The sequence below is a fragment of the Balearica regulorum genome, chromosome 1 (genome assembly GCF_011004875.1).
Source record: "Balearica regulorum gibbericeps isolate bBalReg1 chromosome 1, bBalReg1.pri, whole genome shotgun sequence".
In the NCBI taxonomy this organism is placed as follows: domain Eukaryota; kingdom Metazoa; phylum Chordata; class Aves; order Gruiformes; family Gruidae; genus Balearica; species Balearica regulorum.
This window is the reverse complement of record NC_046184.1, coordinates 48,804,377-48,826,158: the sequence shown is the minus strand read 5'-3', so window position 1 is coordinate 48,826,158 and position 21,782 is coordinate 48,804,377. Positions and strand designations below refer to the sequence as shown.

The 21,782-nt window shown below is 38.2% G+C and overlaps 1 protein-coding gene across 11 annotated transcripts in view; it reads left to right on the top strand.

The window, feature by feature from the left end:
- Positions 1 to 21,114, top strand: part of ATP2B1 (ATPase plasma membrane Ca2+ transporting 1) — a 65,920-nt gene extending 44,806 nt beyond the window's left edge. For 5 of the 11 annotated variants that reach the window (XM_075748399.1, XM_075748383.1, XM_075748373.1 and 2 more), the window contains exons 11-21: positions 2,335 to 2,576; positions 5,343 to 5,580; positions 6,394 to 6,573; positions 6,657 to 6,744; positions 7,065 to 7,171; positions 9,128 to 9,319; positions 9,492 to 9,705; positions 9,842 to 10,053; positions 11,882 to 11,989; positions 13,883 to 14,065; positions 19,656 to 21,114. In XM_075748399.1, the coding sequence (XP_075604514.1) occupies positions 2,335 to 2,576; positions 5,343 to 5,580; positions 6,394 to 6,573; positions 6,657 to 6,744; positions 7,065 to 7,171; positions 9,128 to 9,319; positions 9,492 to 9,705; positions 9,842 to 10,053; positions 11,882 to 11,989; positions 13,883 to 14,065; positions 19,656 to 19,967 (2,076 nt within the window). In that variant the 3' untranslated portion in view covers positions 19,968 to 21,114. Of the gene's footprint in view, positions 1 to 2,334; positions 2,577 to 5,342; positions 5,581 to 6,393; positions 6,574 to 6,656; positions 6,745 to 7,064; positions 7,172 to 9,127; positions 9,320 to 9,491; positions 9,706 to 9,841; positions 10,054 to 11,881; positions 11,990 to 13,882; positions 14,066 to 14,376; positions 14,531 to 19,655 lie in introns of all 11 variants that reach the window. The other 6 variants (XM_075748434.1, XM_075748418.1, XM_075748408.1 and 3 more) reach the window with 3 other exon arrangements.
- Positions 21,115 to 21,782: the final 668 nt, after the last annotated feature.

Here is a 21,782-nt window from a genome sequence, read left to right as displayed (position 1 = left end):
TGGTAGGCAGTTAAGCGTAAGTGTGTGACAAAATGCAGCATAAAGTATTTTGTACCTGCTGTAAATTGCTCAACCGTTCATTTGAGACTAAACTTCAAAAATAGCTTATTCAGTTAAAACTGGTAATTCAAAGATACAATTGCAGGAAGATAACTTCCTTTAAGTTCACAGTTGTGTCTAAATTTGTTTTAATAAGTGGGGCTGTTTACCTTACTTGAAGAGCATCTTGGCTCAATTTGAGTGCTCCTTCAAAGTAAAGATGCAAGACTAGCATAACATTAGCTAGAATATAATGAGAAAATGCAAGTACAGATGAGGATTTTGATGGATTTTTATTCCAGATACTGTTTTATGAGTTTGTAGGCTTTAGAATTGTAATATCTTTGCTCATACTTTGAGACTTCCAAAATATTTTGAAATAAAAGGAATAACGGACTGTTACACACTTTAAATACTGACCTATTTAGCACTTTTGTGTGCATCATTTTCTGCAACTCCAAATATAACTTCTTTGCTGTAGTTATTCCAACGTGTTGCATAACTTGTTCTTTAAGGTAGTAAAAATAATACTTAAATTTTAGCTTTAAAAAATAAATATAGTAGCACTTCAAGATTTAGTAGAAGCTTCCACCATGAATGCTTTATACAGGAATAACAGTAAAACCCCAGTCCGAAAGCTACTTTTCAGCCAATAAAGATGTTGCCTCTGCAAGATTGTCCTCAATAGCAGTACTTGAGGCAGCACATCAAGATCACCAGCACCAATTTCTCTGAAGCGAGACTGAAATACTACTAATGAGTTATAGCATGTGAGGAGTTTCACAGTCTATTTTCTAAAGATCTTTTTATAGAAAGACAAAAAAGTAGCCCCGTGTAAACTGACCCTTACTACTACATTTTTAATCAAATTACATCCAGTGTAGTCAGAGTTGATCTGTTTTACTGAATCACAGAGGACTGATGGGGAGCTCTTGAGATCTTCTGGTCCAACCCCGTGTTCAAAGCGGGGTCAGCCAGAGCATGTTGCTCAGAGCTATATCCAGTCAGGTTTTAAGGATCTCAGAGGGTGGAGACTCTGCAACGTCTGGGCAACCTGGTCAAGTATTTTACCAGGTCCCTTAGAGTAAAAAGGTGTTTCTTTATGTTCAAATGGCATTTCACGAGTTTCAGTTTGTACCCATTGCCTGTTACCCTCTCACTGGGCACCACTAAGTCTGGCTTGGCAGTGTTTACCTTACTGTTGCTCCACCTGCCTGCCCTATTCAGGTATTTAGTATATACAAGTTTCTGCTCCAGAGCCTTCTCTTCTCCAGGCTAAACAATCCGAGGTGTCTCAGCATCTCCTCGTATGTCAGGTGCTCCAGTTCTTGATCATATTTGTGGCCCATGGCTGGACTTGCTCCTGCATGTCCATGCTTCTTGTACTGAGGAGCCTGGAACTGGACATCTTAAACTTCACATTAAAGTGAACACTTTAAAAGTGTGAATATTCAGTGCAACCAAATCCAAAATCTTGCACTTCTGAACAACAAAATGGATCACTGACTTGTGATTAATATAGTTCAGCTCTAGCTGCTTGAGGTATGTCAGGCTGAGTAAGTGCTTCTGCCTTTTTTGCTACAAACTACACTGCAATGTTATAGATACATAAGCTCAGAAATATCTTGAGATAAATACTCCTTTACTTATAGCACTAGTACGTTCATATTCCAAATTGCTGAGATAAGAAACTTGTTCTGGTATTAAAGGGTTGCAAACTTGTTTCTGAACTCTTTCCAGTTAAATAGGCCATGGCCTGGAAAACGGAACTTGTAGTGAGACTTAAGAAGCTTAAAGACTTAGTTTGTTCAGTAGAAGGCTAACAGGTGATGGGATCGTAGTCTAAGTCATTGAGGAAGAGTTATTACAGGAGAGAATACTTTAATTTAGCAGAAATAATGCCATTTAGCTTTCTTAAGTCAGTTTATCTGTCCTTTTAAAATGCAAAATAATTATTCAGGGACTACACTCAATTGATCAGATAGATATTTCAATCAATGGAAAATGCCTTTTAGAAAGGTCGTGTTGGGATTTGATACAAACTTAATGGGTGATTTTTGAGTCTGAGAAAGGGACTGAAAGATCCTAAACAGGTACAGAAGAAGCTACTTACAAAAGTCAGCAGTATGACTTTGGCTCATGACTCATAGAAATTTATAGAGTAATCATTGCAAAAGTGAAACTTCCTGATCGCAGAGCTAAGCTTGGCCTTAGCTTCCTTGTTTTCTAAACGTTGTACTTCAGTGGTTCATAAGTTAACATCCTAATCAACAAAGGTTCTTGTTCTTCCCACAGCCTCCTGAAAAAGAAGGTGGCCTACCACGTCACGTTGGAAATAAAACTGAATGTGCCTTGCTGGGATTGCTCTTGGATTTAAAACGTGATTATCAGGACGTAAGAAATGAGATACCAGAAGAGGATTTGTACAAAGTGTACACCTTCAACTCTGTTAGAAAATCTATGAGTACTGTGTTAAAAAACTCTGATGGCAGTTTCCGGATATTCAGTAAAGGTGCCTCTGAGATAGTTCTTAAAAAGTAAGAACAACCACTATTGTAATTCAGCACTTAAATTTGGCTAAATGTTGTGGTAGGTGAGGACACTGAAGTGCTAAACAACATTGTGCCATAGTCTGCGAAATATTTGTCTCCTTCACAAACAAGTGCCGCAGTCCTTTACTCTTGTGATTGCAGCCAGTTCCCCAGCTTGTCTCCCTCAGTTGTTTGACTTTCCACAGCAAGATGGGCAATTAGCATTTCAGTTACTTTAATTCTCACACCCCAGGCCGGCCCCCCCCCAAAAGAGCTGGTTGCAATTAATTCTAACTTGTGAACTCTGCTCTGATACAGGAAAGCATCTATGAATTGATCTATTCTCTAGCTAAACTATTTTAATTTTAGGTGTGGTTGGTCAAAATGCTTAACCATCTTCCAGTAAAGTCCCAACAGCTGATATGTCTAAATTCCAGGAAGGACTTGTGCCTTTGAAAAGCGATTACTTTTGACTTTAAAAGACTGTGCAATTTGGTGTCCCAGTTGATCATTTTAAACAAGAGGTTGAACTTGGCCAATGGAGAAATTTGAGGGGTTTTTAATGTGACAAAGTGAATTGCTTCCTTATCCATCTGCCCATCTATAGAGGATTTATTAGAATGAGATTAGACTATTAGTGAGAGATTAGTCACCAGTGGGACAAACCTTTAGGTGTGAAGAAAGCTGTGGTAACTCCTAACTAGGTGAGGAGAGAAGTCAAGCATGTGTGCATCATGTTCTCTAGGAACAGCAGTTGTAGTCAGTCTGGTTTTGGTTCTAATGTCAAACTATTTCTAGTCTGAGTAGCACAGAGATTATGTTAATCAATTCAATTTACCTTTTTGCTTGCTACTAGCCCCCCATATCATTATCTAGGAAAGTACTAATGCACTAAAGAAAAAACAATGAAATCGTCCTTCTCTTCAACTTAGTGCTGACAACAAAAGGTCAATCCTTAAAGGACTCCTGTTCCTTTTGATACAGAACTTAGATTTAGATGTGAGTTTTTTTTCATAGCTAGATTAAGCTACATCTCATCAGTGAACAAGTATTTTGTACTCTATTATCTTATTGAGCAATTGAACTGTAGAAGTTACTAGAACTCCTTCAACCCAGACACATGTGGTCCACTTGGCTTCATAACTGAGATAAGAAAATAAATAAGGGCATTTAGCAAAGAACAAGAAAACCTAGACTGCTTTGGATGCTATTAGAATAGTTGTAATTCCAAAACTATTTGAGAGTATGCACCGACTAGGAAAAAGTCTTGGCACCATAAGCCACTGCATTTACCTCTGCAGTGCCAGAAATCAATCTCAGAGCTTGTAACCTGGTTTGTCAATTGTGCTGCTCGTTCTTTATTATAACATGTATGACTACTGAGCATTGAAAGCTTAAACATGAATATTTATAAGACACAAATGAGTCACTAACAAGTGTAGAAGAAATACAGCAAACTTCTTCAAGCAGAGCAGTTTTATTCTTCTTTACTTACCATCAAGTCAAATATTTTAAGTGAGTTTCAATGAAATCTTTGCATAAAGCTTATTGGCTTATTGCCATTTAGTCATCTTGGAATGTTTTTAATTTATCACAAGCCCTGTGCTTGCAGGTAACACAAGATATCCTTAGTGGTTGCTGACATTTGAACAGATAACCAAAATGAGGAAATACAGATAGACTTCAAATTTCAGTTATGATGAATACTATGAAGCTTTAAGGGACTGCTTCATTTTCATTTCCTGGCTGAGGCAGAAACCTTTTTCTATGTATAGCACCTGGGAATGCCCTAAACCCTTGGACTAAATACTTAAATGTAACAATAGTCATCCTGGCAGATCTGCCAGGTCTGAACTTGATATTTTTAAAAAAGTAATAATTTTTTTTAATTTTTTTTTGTGCCACATTAGTACTAATTTGTAAAACAAATGCTTATCCCATTGCTTTATGATAAATCTTTTCTAAGGATGTAGATGAACAAGATTAAATGTCTTGTTCAAAATATTTGGTAGTGTTATATTCATGGCATCAATATTGGTAAAGTATGTGTGCTGTCTATGAAAGCAGCGGTATCTTTGGCACGAAGAAACATAACTGAAAGAGCATGTGTTGAAATGCTAGAGTACATAGTGTTGAATCTAGTATCTTAAACACGTAAATCAGATATATAAGTATTTGGTTTTAACTTAATACTTCACATTAAGAACTCTGTGCCAGATGCTCTGTGAATTCTCTGCACTTTGCTTGTGAGGGGGCCAAACCTTACTACTCTTAAGGATAGTAGTACCGGAGTTTGGTTTTAGTGCTGTAAGTTTAGTGCTTACAGCTGTTTCAGCACCACATGGATGTTCTGGAAGCGTACTGTACTTCTGAGACTTGTATAACTGTTAACAAGGTGGGATTATTTTATTGAACTTGAAACTGGATTGACTGACTCAACCAGCACAGACATCAGTCTGTTTACGTACAATGGAGAAATGGATACTTCTGGGAGGTACCTAACCAATGTTTGTGTCTTAAATTCATTGGGCATTATTTTCATCTTATGATGACTGGCTCAGTTAACTTTCTACAGCTAGTATGTTTCACAATTGGGAAGAGATTAAGTGCGTATGGAGAAGATTACCTTAGAGATGCTGCTACTGTTTTTTCTCTGTGTGTGAGTCTAGTGGGAAAAAAACCCAACTTGTAGAAACTTATTGGAGTTGACTAAGCCATTGAATAGGCTGAACTTCTGGTTAAAATTTGATAACTCTTTAAACTTCTTTTCAGGTGCTTCAAAATACTGAGTGCTAATGGAGAACCAAAGGTATTTAGACCTAGGGACCGCGATGATATCGTGAAAACCGTAATTGAGCCAATGGCTTCTGAAGGGCTCAGAACCATCTGCCTGGCATTCAGAGACTTCCCAGCAGGGGAACCTGAGCCAGAATGGGACAATGAAAATGATATTGTTACTGGTCTGACGTGCATTGCTGTGGTTGGGATTGAAGATCCTGTGAGGCCTGAGGTAGGGTCACTGACTAAACTGCAGTGATTCTGTGACAACAGATCTTGATTCATGTTATTGTTCATCATGCAGAGAGTACAAGAAACTGAATTGCTATTGTATGCCTTAAGCATAGTTGATAAATGAAAATTAATTTCTTGGGGGAAAAGTTAATGGAGCTATAAAAGCAGATTAAAACTTCTTAATGTCACTTATGCTGTGTTACTAAAGCTCTGTACAAACTAATGACTTAAGGCGCTTACTGTGCAGGGTCTCAGTAGATGGAACAACTTGTCATTTTTTTGCCACTTGAAATATTAGGAGCATTGTTTTGGATAATATTAGCCATTGTGCTTGTTGCCAGCTTCTCATGGGGAATAATGGAGTGGAGGGGTTTGTCACCTGAGAACTGAGGTAAGGGAGTCTGGCTTGTCGTTGAGGTCTAAGGAGGCCAGTGTTTTTCAATAGTGAAAGCTTTTATGCCACATGTAAGTGGAGCTCCAGTCTGATCTGCACTATCACCCCTTCACACTACAAGTCATGGGTGAAGTAGTGCAGTGTGAGCTATAGTTTATTTCACGTAAGCATAAATGACAAACCAATACTTGGTACCTTTGAGTACTACAGCCTTATATGTAGTGAGGATTTTTGTGGTATTTTTGAATACCAGGGTATTTGAAAATGAAGGGGGGAAAGGATGTGCCATAACAGTAGTCTTGATCTTAAAATAAGAGTTATCCTGGATTGAGCCAAAAACATTCCTTTCACTCACATGTCTAGATTTACTCAGCTACTGTACAGTCTCTGAGCCTGTGGGTGGTTTTTTTGTTACAGGTACCTGATGCAATAAAAAAGTGTCAACGTGCAGGCATAACTGTACGTATGGTGACTGGTGATAACATTAACACTGCTCGTGCTATTGCATTAAAATGTGGTATTCTGAATCCTGGTGAAGACTTCCTGTGTTTAGAGGGCAAAGACTTTAACAGGAGAATACGCAATGAAAAAGGAGAGGTAAGCATACTGACTATGTAAAGTAGATCAGCAGATATTCTAAGTCTCCTAACTGTAAGATATAGCTAATGCTCTCTTTGCAGATAGAGCAAGAGCGAATAGATAAAATTTGGCCAAAGCTTCGTGTTCTTGCAAGATCTTCTCCCACTGACAAACACACTCTAGTAAAAGGTAAGTAAAAACTATCTGAGCTTCTAAGTAAAGCTGGGGGTGTGGGGGGGTGGGGGTGGTTCTGTATCTAGAAAAAAAATAATCTAGGACCAAGCAGTGGGAAATGCCTATGAGGGTGTCTTCATTTGCCAACTTTTTTTTTTTTTTTCCCCTGCTCGAGAAATGGAGCCAAGTACAAGTATCTGTTGTGGGGTTTTGGGGTTTTTTGGGGGTTTTTTTTATGACTCTGAGGAAGACAAAAACTGGGTTTCTCTTTCAGGTTTAATCTGTGCTCTGTTGTCAATTTTGAACTGTAACACTAAGATGTCATTTTATTGTAGGTATAATTGACAGCACTGTCTTTGAACAGAGGCAAGTTGTAGCAGTAACTGGTGATGGTACCAATGATGGTCCAGCTCTGAAGAAGGCAGATGTTGGATTTGCTATGGTATGATTCTTATTTTTAAAAAATCTTTGGTATTTTGGAGACCTATTCTGATAAAATAACTTGTCAAATCACTTAAAAGATTAAAAACCCGTGCTTGTTTCATGAGTCTACTGTACAACTTAAGTTAATGAAGTCAACATCACTCACACTTCATACTACTTTTTTTCTCCTTCCTCAGTCTTCCAACTTAACCATGTTTTTATTGATGGAAAATGTGGTATTTGCCATTGAATAAAACTTAAATGCAGATCTGCGGTCACTTGCAAATCAAAACTTTTTTACGCAGAGGTTTGTTGCAAAATGCAGGAACAGAATTACTGATATTGAAGATTTCAGAAATGAGATCTGTTCAACATAAGGCAAAATGACTTTAGGTGCTAAATAGCATACTGTGTTGACTTTGAATAAAGCTTCTATGCAGTATGGAATGAGCTTGCTTATGTATCTGTTTTCCATGAAATAAGGCACAGGAACAGGCAGACTATAATGAGAGAGACTGCCAGTTGATGTTTAAAATGGCTTTGGAGGCTATACTAAGAGACATCTCTAGTACAACTGAAGTAACAGCGTTTTATGACAATCTAGGATCTGCATTTTCTGGATGGTTCCTTAGATTATTTGGCTTTCTCAATTTAAATTCCCAGCTACCCTTTCAAGTGGTAGCCAAAGCAAGTGTTGGCTTTAAATGCTAACACTAGACGAACTCATGCCTTAAGTACATGGGCTTCAGCTTTTTTCTGTGTCTTTCAAAACACTGTAAGATCGATTCCCAAAGCTTCCTCTTGCCTCAAGATTCTTCCTCAGTCTTAAGCTGAAACGGTACAGTTTGATGCTAGTAGGTCACTTTAGTCTTTAAAACTCATTATGAAGCATTCGAAGGGGGGAAAAAAGACAACCACACTCCTTCTACACTACGAGCAGAGGCACTGACTCAGATGCTAATCTTGAAGGAAAAAATGGGAAGAGGAAGAGCTTTCGTGTCATTCTCAAGGAGCATTTTTCAAAAGCATAACTTATAAATTTGACAGCTATACATGAAATGTTCTCTAGACTGTAACAGTCTTGTTTTAACGAGTATCTGCTTTCTGCTATTGTATAGCTGCTGTAGTTGGCACTGTCAGGGGCAGATTTATTTTTATCTTCCAGAACTGAAATGTTTCCTGCAGTTTCTATGTTCACCTATGTAAGAAACTAATTTCTCTAATTGCTTATCTAAATAGCGCTTTAAATATCATATAGTAGATGGTATATTTTAAGGTATCTTTGAAGGTGTACATGTAGCTGTGCAGGTGACTCATTTCCTTGGCAAAATAACATATCAAAAGTAAGGATCATAAATTTGCTATTAAGTTAGTGTTTTTGAAATGCCGAAAACAAAATAAGTATCCTTGAAGTAGGTATTACACAGAAGTCAGCTTAACTGTTTGGATACCATAGGAGAGACTACAGGTGCTTAAAACTTAAGAATGTGCAATGACATTGCATGTTCTACTGTTTAATGCCAATTCTCTTCTGCAAAAGGTTTTTGGTAATGTGTATCATTCTACTGTGTTATGAACACATGCATTGCCCTACTGCTGGAATCCATATAGTAAACTCATTAGGACATAGATGAAACTTTAGTACTGCACCATCTGGTGGCCTTTAACTTGAACAGGGTTCAGTAACATTTCTTTGGGAGAGCTTACACAGTGTCTTTATGGTCAAGTTGAGGATTTTTATTAAGGTCTTTCTTCTAAAGACAACATTACCTTTTATTGTTTGTTTACATTTTCCCATGCTTGAATAGAACTCATAAGCAGAACTTGATTCAGTAGAACTTTAGGTGCTTACATTAAAATAGTCCTTCAGACATGGTGCATGAAAGTGAATGCTGACCAAGGATATAGTAGCAGCTTCTATTACATAAGTCAGTGAATCCTGTTATATTTCATAGTGTTTTTCTTTTTCTACCAGGGTATTGCTGGAACAGATGTAGCTAAAGAAGCTTCTGATATTATCCTTACAGACGACAACTTCACAAGTATTGTTAAAGCAGTTATGTGGGGACGAAACGTGTATGACAGCATCTCCAAATTTCTTCAGTTCCAGCTTACTGTCAATGTAGTAGCAGTAATTGTTGCTTTTACAGGAGCATGCATAACACAAGTACGTACTGGTGGTGGATTGTTTCAGCTAATAAAGGTTGAAAATGTCATGACTGATTAACTCTTGAATTCAAACTTCCACTTAAATACTAGTACAAAGAACATAACGCTCTGCCTTTAATACCTGCAATTTGTTCACTTCTATTGGAGGGTTTATGTGTCTATCTTTATAGGATTCTCCACTTAAAGCCGTGCAGATGCTGTGGGTAAATCTCATAATGGACACATTAGCTTCTCTTGCCCTGGCAACAGAACCACCCACTGAAGCTCTTCTCTTGCGAAAGCCTTATGGTAGAAACAAACCTTTGATTTCTCGTACAATGATGAAGAACATTTTGGGTCATGCATTCTACCAACTCGTAGTGGTCTTCACACTCCTGTTTGCTGGTAAGAATACAGAGGCGTTACAAAGTTATTCTAAAAGTTGTATAGAGATGTCATCTTAAAACTAGTTTTTTGTTGTACTGTGTGTGTGTAAAGACACCAATTAAGCTGCTGATAAAATACTGCCTTTTATACACAGGTGAGAAAATTTTTGATATCGATAGTGGAAGAAATGCACCTCTGCATGCTCCTCCTTCAGAGCATTATACTATTGTATTTAATACGTTTGTGATGATGCAGCTTTTTAATGAAATTAATGCCCGAAAAATTCATGGTGAAAGAAACGTTTTTGAAGGAATCTTTAACAACGCTATCTTCTGTTCTATTGTTCTGGGGACGTTTGTTGTGCAGGTAAGTAAATTGTTGAAGATTGGGGGCAAAATGCACTTAGTACACTGGTGGTCTTGCTTACCTTGGAAATGCTAATCAACTAGTGCCAGCATTTCATTTCTGCAATGTGAAAAACCTTCAGTGTCAAACATGCTATAAATTACTTGGAAGTGCTGCTTGACAGAGTTTTCAGGTAAGGCCTCTTTGAAATTGGTAAAATTGGAATGTAGAAGTACTCGTATTTACCTTTTGAATTTTCTAGTCCTTCAATTTGATCTTAATGTTCTAGTCTCTTGACAAAATGTGAAGAAGTTGTATGCCCCTGCATCCAGTCAGAACTCTTCCTTATAGTATCTGCCTGTGCACCTGAATGAGAGCCCATTTAAATAATTATAGAAAAGTTACAACTTCTTGTATCTTCTTAATTAGATTAGGTAATGAATAAACTTCAAAAACTTAAGTATCAAGTTTTATCTTCCTGGTGCAGGGATCAGTTATCTGTATTGGTATATATTTTAGTTATCTGTATAGAAGCTGCTGGTTTAGGTGAAAAAACGTTGATGTCTACAGACCTTCTGTTGGTGCACCTAGGCAGATTTGTAAAAGCTAGTTAGTCAACTCAGTATATGCTAACAAATTAAATGAAATTATCTGAAACTAATTGGGTTAACACACCGGTGTTGAGAAACAAGTAAAAATTGTATCTAAAGAAAATAGTTTACAAGAATAGTTTCACACTTTAAATGGCCTTAACTTTTAGTCTATCAGAAGAAATAACAAACAAATCAGTATACTATTTTTTTTTTCAGAACTCTTTCATTTTGACTTAAGTTATTTCAGACTTAAGATATAATCTATGCCTTAAAGTTCTCCTTAGACTTGAGATTCTGTGAAGTTGACCAAATTCATAGCAGTTCAAGCAATGCAAATGTATGCACCTCTGCTTCACATAAAGTTAGTTCACTTATTCTCCCAGGTTTAGGTTTTATTAGGTGACACTTCTTCAGAAGCTACTCTTATTTTTAGGGTTGCATATGCAGCAGACTGTTGTTGTGCAACTACGCCAAACTTGTAGAAATTACTCCTGACTGCAACCGTGTTCCCTTTACAAACTTGGCAGACTGAATGCCTTCCCAAATAAAACTCCTGAGTTGTTGTCTCAGTGTTTTATTCCGTGTTAATAAAAGAAGATACTCTTGGGTTTTTCAGCTGACAGGTGTCCTACTTAATGATCAATACTGTCTCCTTTTCATGCCTGCCCTGCTACTTGAATTGTTGATTCTCCAGGGCAGACTTTCATGCATATAATTCCTATGCAGAGGGATACCTTGCTCATTAGGGCCTATACAGCTTGTTGTAATAGTTAAGTCAGTAGGAGCTCATTTAATTTAGCTTTTGAGAACTGCCTCCTCCCTCTAAGACTTACTGCATAGATGTCACACCGTGATGATTTAAAGTCTGACACTTAACACTGATGAGATTAGTAATATTCTGAAATGTTTCATGTCTTATGGATCTACGAATTGTATTAATAGAAGTTTATTAATCAACTTGGTTCTAAAATGGGTGTTCATATGATAAATAATCACCGTAAATTTGTAGCATCAAATGCATGCTGTAATTGTGAAGTGAAGGGAAAGAACGGCAAGCAAAATGAAGTAGTCAACAAGGTTTTGGGAGTGTGACATCTGAAGAATAAACAGAACTGCTGAGACAGTGGAAGTGTATGCTCAGAAGATAGGAAATCTGTGTTCTAATGCAGAGTTGTCTGTAGTGATCTTGAAGCATTAGGGAATTTTCTGGTAACAGGTCACTGATACATGTTGTTTAATGATGTTGCTCTTCACAGATAATTATTGTGCAGTTTGGTGGGAAGCCTTTCAGTTGCTCAGAACTCTCGATTGAACAGTGGCTGTGGTCCATTTTCCTGGGCATGGGAACACTACTCTGGGGCCAGGTAAACTACCTTTTTCAAAATGCCGAGTATCTACTTGCATTAGAATACTTTACATGGAAAATACAAATATAGTACCTTTGGCATTCAGATCTTTCAAGTGGACTATATGAATATATGGAGATTAACAGTAAATACTGATGAAAATTTAGTAGTTCAACAGCTAGAAAGTCCTTAGTTGGATATTTCTTACTCTCACTTGGTCAATTAGTTACATTTCATAACTAGATGCTATGGCTGGTTTATGTTTAGTAACTTTTAACCAGAAGCAGCTGTAGTTACCTTTTAAATATGAAATTATACCTTTAGCCAGATAAGTGCTAGAAAAAGTTCTGTAAGAATACAAATGCAATGAACATGTTAATGTTGAAATTTATTTAACCTAGTGTTGAATGGTTTTCTTGAAAAATCAGAATTGTTAAACTTGCTAGTATTTTCTTGATTTAAAATATTCCTGGAGTAGCAAGAAATGCAGCAAACCTCAAAAGCAACTTTCTTTTTAATCTTTATTTGCATAATTATGAAATAATTGGAAAGGTCTCCCACCTATGAAACTATTGCATTTTGATTTTTATCCCCCCTCCCTCCCTTGGGTTTCATTACTATTGCATGCACAACAGTGCTTGTAAGCAGCAAGCTTATTTACATGAAACTTTAGAGCTATGGAGTTTTCCATTATTTAATGGCATAGTTGTCTAAACTTTTCATACCACACGAAGAGTTTTCCATTACAGTTTCCTTCCGTTTTGTAAAGGACACTTCAGGTTTCGGTATAAAATTCGTAGGGTGAATTTTAGTTGTAAATACATACATAGACGCCTATTCTAAAAGTGGGTAAGCTTTTTAATAAAGTCTCTGGAAAATTAATTATTTAAAAAAATCAAATAGAGTCACTCTGAGGTTTAAAAGTAGCCTAGAAGAGAATCGAGATGGCTTGAAATACCTTTGACCCAAAGTGTCTTGCAAGGGCAAAGCTTCCCTGCTGCAGTTCATGCTGCTCTAGCATATAATTAAAGTCAAAGAGCTTTTGACTTTCTGAGAATAGGAGAAACTGAAGTGTGATCTGGGAATATTCGTAGTAGCAATTTCAGCACAAAGGGCTGTTTATCTTGCTTTTGGAGCAGTCTTTTTCCTCTGCAGTTGCTGAAATGGTCTTCTAGGTTTGTGATGATCAAGGAAAGCAGTCTTGGAACTGATCTGGATCTGCTAGATGGGACATATCAAAAGATGACTCCCCTTAACTGCATAGTTCACCAGAATAGCCCTGAAGGTGGGGATGAAAAGGAAAGCTGGAAAACCCATATGTAGCATTTGTTTATTTTTGTATGGTTGATGGACTAGCGTACACCAAGTAGCAAAGTAACAGTTTGGGATAAGGGTTTTGGAAACATTACTCACCTTGCAAACGGATTGGTACCTTCCAGGTTACAAAAGAATGCATGTCTGTTCTGTCTGTATTTCTGAATTAACTGTGGCTACTTTAAATGATGTAGTTTTCTCTTGAGGTAACACATCATGCTCATCAAAGTGATGGAGCTCTGAAAGCTGTAGATACAAGCACAATCTACAGAATTAATGGCTCTTGTAGATTTGGTACTGCTCCTTCTTGGTACAGTCAAGTGATGTTAAAGTGGTATTCTTTGTCCCTAGCCCAGGATGTTTTGTTTTCTAGGTTTGTAGTCCAAGTTTAATTTCACACCTCAGTAAGGATATTCACAGCTATTCAGCTGGAGTGATCACTCTACATTGACGCACTCGTTCCATTTACATAATTTGTTTTTTCAACTTTGCTAATTGTATGCAGGATATTATGTTAAGCCTTAAGTCTGGTATTACATTTATTATTTCTTTAAAAAAAGGAATAATCCCAACTCCATATTTTTCATTCACTGTTAGTTGATTTCAACAATTCCAACCAGCCGTCTGAAATTCCTTAAAGAAGCTGGTCATGGAACACAAAAGGAAGAGATTCCTGAAGAAGAACTAGCAGAAGATGTAGAGGAGATTGATCATGCCGAGAGAGAATTACGTCGTGGTCAGATCTTGTGGTTTAGGGGCCTAAACAGGATACAAACTCAGGTATGGTCTTGAAAAAGGTAGGACGCAGTGGGTGTTATGAGGGAAATCTCTCCATCTCCAGTCCTTTGACTAAGGTGGCAGTTCTAAGTGGTGTGACTGAGACTGTCAAAAGGGGGTATGGATGGATGTGTAATCCCTCAGGGTCCTCTGTTTTCTTCAGCTCTAAATACAACTCTTGCCTGTGTATCTGCTCTATTAAAAAAAAAGTGCCTTTTTTCTTTACTTTTTGTGTGTTATAGATGGGATGGTCCTTTCTCTTGTTCTCTCTCTCTCTTGCTGAGCAAGCTGTCACAATCTCTGATTCCTTGCAGATGGATGTAGTGAATGCTTTCCAGAGTGGAAGTACCATTCAGGGGGCTCTAAGGCGGCAACCCTCCATCGCCAGCCAGCACCATGATGTAACAAATATTTCTACCCCTACACATGTAGTGTTTTCCTCTACTACTGCTTCTACTACTGTGGGGTGTGAGTGTGTGTTCCTAAAGTGCATGAAATTAACATTTCCTAATTCACGTACCTAACGTTTCTCATTTTCTCCTTAGTACTTAAAATCATCGTTCAGGCTTTTATAGAGCTCTTCCACAAAGTGGAGTCCTCAAGACTTTTTTTTCTTAGAGGGCTGAGAACAGGTGGAACAGTTTCAGCAAAAGACTTTAATGTGAAAGCTGTGAGCCTGCACATCCTGTGCCTTCATCCATTCGTGTACAGAGGGATGTTTAAGATAAAACAGGAAAACTGTTGTAAATTTTCGAGTATATGCCTCTTAGGGTGACTTACACTGAATAAGTGAATTAACTGTGTAATCATGGACCCAGGTTAACAAAAATAGATGTCTTGCACTGCAGCACAAATGATACTTAAGGTAAAGAAGCTGATGGTAAAGCAAATGGTATGTTAAAAATATGAATGTAGTTAGAACATGGAGCACTAAATGCGTTTTCTTTGTAGCCTGTAAGGAACTTCTGAATCTCTGCTTTTGTTGGACCTTCTTTTACTGAATAACACAACTTTCTCAATATCAGGATTCAGGTGGCGAAACAAAGCTTCTAAAATGCCTACAAGTCAGAAGAAACATTTAATTAGCTGATATAAAAAGGAAAAAAAGGTTTAAGCATTCAATGGTGAAACTTTCATTCAAATCCAAAGGGGTTTTTTTTTTTTTCCTCTCTAGGTTCTTCTGGCAGCAGTTGATAAGCCATCAGTGAAAGTAAAGTTTGTCTCACCTCAATTCTGCCCTCTTTATATTGTGCTCTAAGTGGCATTTCAGTTTCAGCCTTCCTCCCTGTAGAGGCTAGAGATTTAATTACTGGTGTATGTAGGCTTAAACTGTGGAGCCTGAAGATGCATAACAGTTGTAGTTGAATACTGATGGCTAAATATCTATTGTTGAGTTTTCCATCTTAATTCTATATAACGTGTTTTACTTCCTTCTCTAACTTCCTAGAGACTGGTTAAATTTTTTTAAAATAACTCTTGAGAGGGCTTCTTTTTCCCCCCACTTTTTAAACTTTCAGATTACCAGATGGATGAAGACGCTTAATTTCAGGAGCTGTCTTAAATGAAATGTTCTTTTCTGTTTACCTCTGTACTTGTTCTCCATTGGTGAGACAGGTATTTCCCTACTTTGCAGTAGTATTGAGAAGCTCAGCTCACAAATTCACATGCCTCAAGAACACGAAACGAAAAGTAGATTTAACAGTAAGGATGCACAGGATTGCATCTCCTAGTTAAAATGCTAATTAGTAACCTGTATCCCTAACTACACTCCAAGAGCATTAATTAGACATTCAGAATTCTCTAGAGAGCAACTTCATGCCATGCTGCCATTTGAGCAGAATCTAACAGGCACTGCAGCATCTCATTGCATTGAATGACCAATGCAGATATGGAGCTACAATAGCAGAGAACTAGTTTTTAATCCTCACTATAGTAGTACAACCTTCTGCTACACCCTCCAGGAGAACAACTTTTGATAACTAATATGTAATAATGGGAAGCAGATGTGTTATTTCATTGTGTCTCTTTCGGAGCTGTTTGTTGGAAAATAGTTCAGCTGTTCCTATGAAGTGAGGTTGCAACTCTTAAGCAGCCATCTGGCTAGAAGGATTTGGAGTGCTTACTGCATTCCTTGCTATTCTGGTACTAATATGAGGAAGGCCTGATGACAGTATAAATTACACACAACAAATTGTCTTGTTTGCTCCTCACTTATGCCATTTATTTATAGTTATCTCTCTTGTCTAATTATCTTGAGTAGTTGAAAATAAAGCCTTCAAAACATGAGATTTTTCCCTTTTTAAGTATAACATAAAATGCTGATAGTCTGATTTCTGCCTTCATGGCTGGACTCTTTGAGAGTCCTGGGTTCATAGGAGTGTCTAGACCACTTGTTTAGTATGCATTCTGCATGGGAAACAAGCCTTTATTGTGGGTATGTTTATATTCCTATGATAATTACAGCTGTCCTGTTAAGCCAAAAATTGTTTTCCATTACTGCTTATGTTCTAACTTACCATCTGTAAGCAATGAAAAACCAGTCCCACAAGGGAGTCATATTTCATTTTGCCACATAAATCAGTGGCACAGCGGGATGCAACATGCCAAATAAAGGCATTGCAAACTTTCAGTCTGGCATTGTCACCGCTGATTTTCTTGGTAAGTGCCAAGACAGTTTATGCAGCTTGCTGGACTTGTTTAAAGCTCATGTAACGCACCAACTCCTTAACAGCACACTCAGTTTTTTCATGTGAACAGTAAAGTACTAGCTGCTGTTGTAATCTTACTTCTCAAGCACATTCACGCTATTGAGAACTGGCTGAATGATAGGGCTCAGAGGGTTGTGATAAGCAGCGCAGGGTCTAGTTGGAGGCCTGTAGCTAGTGGTGTGCCCCAGGACAGTACTGGGTCTGATCTTATTCAAAATATTCATCAGTGACCTGGATGAGGGGACAGGGTGTACCCTCAGCAAGTTTGCTAATGATAAAAAACTGGGAGGAGTGGCTGACACACCAGAAGGCTGCGCTGCCATTCAGCGAGACCTGGACAGGCTAGAGAGTTGGGTGGAGAGGAACCTAATGAAATTCACCAAGGGCAAGCATAGGTCCTGCACCTAGGGAGGAATAACCCCAAGCATCAGTACAGATTAGAGGCTGACCTGTTGGGAAGCAGCTCTGCAGAGAAGGACCTGGGAGTCCTGGTGGACAACAAGCTCTCCATGAGCCAGCAATGTGCCCTTGTGGCCAAGAAGGCCGATGGTATCCAGGGGTGCCTTAAGAAGAGTGTGGCCAGCAGGTCGAGGGAGGTTATCCTCTCCCTCTAGTCTGCCCTGGTGAGGCCCCATCTTCTGGGGGTTCTGCCCTGGTGAGGCCCCAGTTCTGGGGTCCTCAGGTCAAGAAAGACAGGGAACTACTGGAGAAAGTCCAGTGGAGGGCTACGAGGATGATTAGGAGACTAGAGCATCCCTCTTGTGAGGGCTGAGAGCACTGGGTCTGTTTAGCCTGGAGAAGAGAAGACTGAGAGGATCTTATCAACACTTATAAATATCTGAAGGGTGAGAGTCAAGAGGAATGGGCCAGACTCTCTTCAGTGATGACCAGCACAAGACAAGGGGCAACAGGCACGAACTGGAACACAGGAAGTTCCATCTGCACATGAGAAAAAACTTTTGGAACAGGCTGCCCAGAGAGGTTGTGGAGTCTCCTTCTCTGGAGACATTCAAAACCCTCCTGGACACAATTCTGTGCAACCTGCTCTAGGAGATCCTGTTTTAGCAGGGGGGTGGACTAGCTGATCTCCAGTGGTCCCTTCCAACCCCTACCAATCTGTGAATCTGTGATTCCCTGTCCTCCCCTTGTATGCATGTCTTCCTTCTTCCTCCCCCCTGCTCTGATTTCCTTGGTTAATGGGGCTCAGCTGTGTACCTGCAGCATAAAAATGGGGACGTGATAGCTTTTGAGTGGAATTCTTTGTGCAAGTCCTCTGACAAGTTAGGGGTGGAAGAACAACACTATTTCTAGAGGTCAAAGAATGCAGTCAGGACCTAAGACTTTATCATGTGCAGTGATTCTGTGGTAACAAATTTGATAATGCATTGTTTTTAGGGAGCCCTCTCTCTGTGTTTATAGTGAGGTTGTTTGATGTATCTTTTGAAGTCTCTGCTCTTGATATGCTTGACCTTCTAGCTTCATTCCTTCACCTGGAAGTCACTTTATTTTTATTATCAAGGAACTCTACGGAACCTCTAGTCATGATGTATTTCCTGGCTTGAAACAAGTCATCTTGGATGTCCTAAAAAAAATTTAAAAAATCTTTAAATTAGACTTGCTGTTTGTAACAGTAAGTTCTTGTTTACTACAGAGTTGCTCTGCTGCTTACTCTACAACAGAGGAGCTTTGGGATTGAAACTGTGCTTTGCTGAAGACTTGCTCAGAGTAGAGATGTTGAGAATTGAATAGAGAGCGAACAGGAGAGAGAAACTATCTTGACGGAAGTGTTGGACAAAGGAGTCACTGACTTCTGCCTAACCTTACTTGTTTTATCAGTTCAAGAATAAATCCTGAATTCCTGTAGTTGGTCAGGGAAACGCATGGGGCATGGGAAGAGAACGGGGTGCAGGCAGGTAGTTTCATCATGAAACTACATGAAACTACAATTTGGAAAGCTTAAATTCAGGTCAACCTGGGCATGCACAGTTTGCAAAATGAAGCTGTACTTTGTTCTAATTTTGCTCAAAATGTTTGTTTATGAATTCTGTAGACTTAGCTTTCTGATTTGAAAAATGTTAGTTAAATAATGAAAGGACTGGAAATAATACTCAGCCTGGGAATTTTGTCCATGAATTCAATGTAAATTGAAGACTCAAGCAAAGGCTGATCACCTGCTTTTCTCATACTTTGTGCTACTTGAATAATCTCTTCAAAGTTACAGCCTGTCGTGGCTACTTAATTGTACAATAGAGTATTCAATTTCCTAGTTCTGGTCTTAAGTTTCCAAAGCACTATTCAGTAAGGAACTTTCTCTAGTGTGGTAAATGGGTATATACTCGAATATTTACAGCTGTTAGTGGTATCCTTTTTTGCATGACTTTTTGTAAATGTCTGATCATTGTGACATTGGCTTACACTTGCTTGGCTTTTTCATAGTCAGTTGACATCCTAATTCCTAGCATGAGAATTAGTGACCCTCTTATCCTCTAACTTATTTTCAGCCTCTCCCCTCCCTTCCCCCTCTCCCACCTCCCCCAAGTATTCAATAAAACACTCATTGAGATTAAATTTGTGAATAAGTAAATAATTGTTGGCCTCCCTTCTGAAAAATGCCTATACCATGTTAAATAATTGAACAATTCTAGTGCCATGTCTGAATTTTTAGGCCCTTCAGCTTTTTGCAGTACTCTTTTTATTCCTACTGTGTAGACTGGCAGTGCTCTACTGAAACGCTCTTCATTTTTTACAGTTTATTGCAAGTTCCACTGCATCACATACAAATTCGATTCACTCATGTCTAGCTGTTTGTGGATTCAAACTCATAAGAACCATGCCATTACTGGTAACTCTGCAGCATTTTAACAACCTTTTTCCTTTGTTTACAGATCCGAGTGGTGAATGCATTTCGTAGCTCCTTGTACGAGGGGTTAGAGAAACCTGAGACACGAAGTTCGATTCACAATTTTATGACGCATCCTGAGTTTAGAATAGAAGACTCCGAGCCTCATATTCCCCTTATTGATGATACTGATGCTGAAGATGATGCTCCAACAAAACGCAACTCTACTCCCCCACCCTCTCCCAATAAAAATAACAATGCGGTTGACAGTGGAATTCACCTTACAACAGACATGAACAAGTCTGCTACCTCTTCATCCCCAGGGAGCCCGCTACATAGTTTGGAAACATCACTCTGATTGTAAGCTGAATGTTAACACACTAGCTGCATTGTAAAGAAATTGAAACTGGGTCTCTTCACACATTATGATGGACAAGATGACATTCTTGTCTTGGACTTCAACAGAAGACACACTTGTACGAATGTAGATTTATTTTTTTAAAAAAAAAAGCTTTCTGCCAGACTGGAGGGTGCTTTTCTGGGGGTGGGAGTAATAATGAACTCTGACAGATAAACAGTAACTCAGCATAAGTGACCTGTGGATCATCTGTTGTATGTAAGGAATGGTCCTGAACAGTGTGTTAGCAGAGCTTTAGTTTATCATGATCCTTTTCTGAGGGGAAGGCTGGGAAGGGCAAGGAGGCCCTGGATTGTTGAATTGATACTTTAATTTCTGCTGTTGGCTGTTAATAATTTGGAATTATTTATGTTTATAAATGATACAGATCTGTTTACAAGGTTTGTAGATACTTTTTTTGTTCCTGTTCATAGATGGGAAGCTTCCTTATAAATGATGCAGAGAAAAAAAAAAAAAAAAGACAAAAAAAACCAAAAAAAAATAGTCCTTCAAATACTGCTGTATTTTCAGGAAAAGGGTGTTTCTATTGAAACTGTACTAAATTTTGCCTGCAATTTACCTTGTTAAATATTGTAGATAAATTGCTAATACTAATAGCCAAATAGATAACACTAATGCTTTGTAAAAACATGAGCAGTGGTGTTCTAATGAAGTTATGGCCTCTGTCCTAATTAGTTTCTTAAATACATTTACTACTTAATGGTTTTGAAACAACTGTTTAATTTTTAAAAATTTTGAGAAACTTACTGAATAACTTTTGTTCAGAACTTAGTAGGATTGTTTAATGCAGGACATCAATATGTGATGGCACTTGCTTGAAATATTTCTGTTATCTCGGGCAAAATGGATTAAATCAAAATACATCAGAATCTTAGTCCTTTGTTTTTGTCTAAACATGTTAGTTTAGTGCTGTCTTGGTGAACTGTGAGTGGAACTGTGATTTTTTTCTAATCTATAGAATCCTTCATGCAGCATGAGGGCTGTTGGCATTTTGAAAGGTTGTTAGTGGGTAGCATACATGTTCTCCTTTTTGTTTTTGAAACTTGTTTGTAAACATGAATAAATCTGCCCTTTTGTTAAAATAAAATTGCAGCAATGGTTTCTTACAGATCTTTTTTTTCTCAGCTCCTTCACTGGAAACACTGAAAAGTACTCTTTTGTATTACTGGTTAACTTTAAACTGCAATTTCAAGATGGTAACAGCCCCATTAAAAATAGTACTTTGGGTAAATGCAATCATGGTGGCTGCCTCCAGAATGAATGTAAGCTAAGGTACTGAAAAGTCTTCACTTGGGCCAAAAGGATACTCCTTGGGAATGAATAGGTCTGCCTGAAATTCCAAGACTTACTGTGAGTACTGCATAATAAATTATCCCTGACCACTTAAGTGAGGGGAAACTGAGAACTGACATACATACAGCATGGGTGAAAATACATTTTTTTCAATTAATTAATATCTTATGCACCAAAACTGACCTGCTAGTGATTGACTAAAGGTTATGGGCTGCTTCAACTATATTGTTTAAACAGCGATGGATGATGGAACAGTACTTCATCTGGTACTTCCCCATGTTTTCTAGGTCCAATATTGCTTAGAAGAGCAACCGAAGAGATGAGTTTTCCCCCAGCTTTCTGTTCTTTAAAATAGCAAATGAATTTTTTGTCCAAATAATCCAGAATTTTGGAGATTTTTAAATGAGTCCCTTCAAAGCAATGCAGGAATGAAGTTGGTAATGGGGTAGAAGATGATACTAC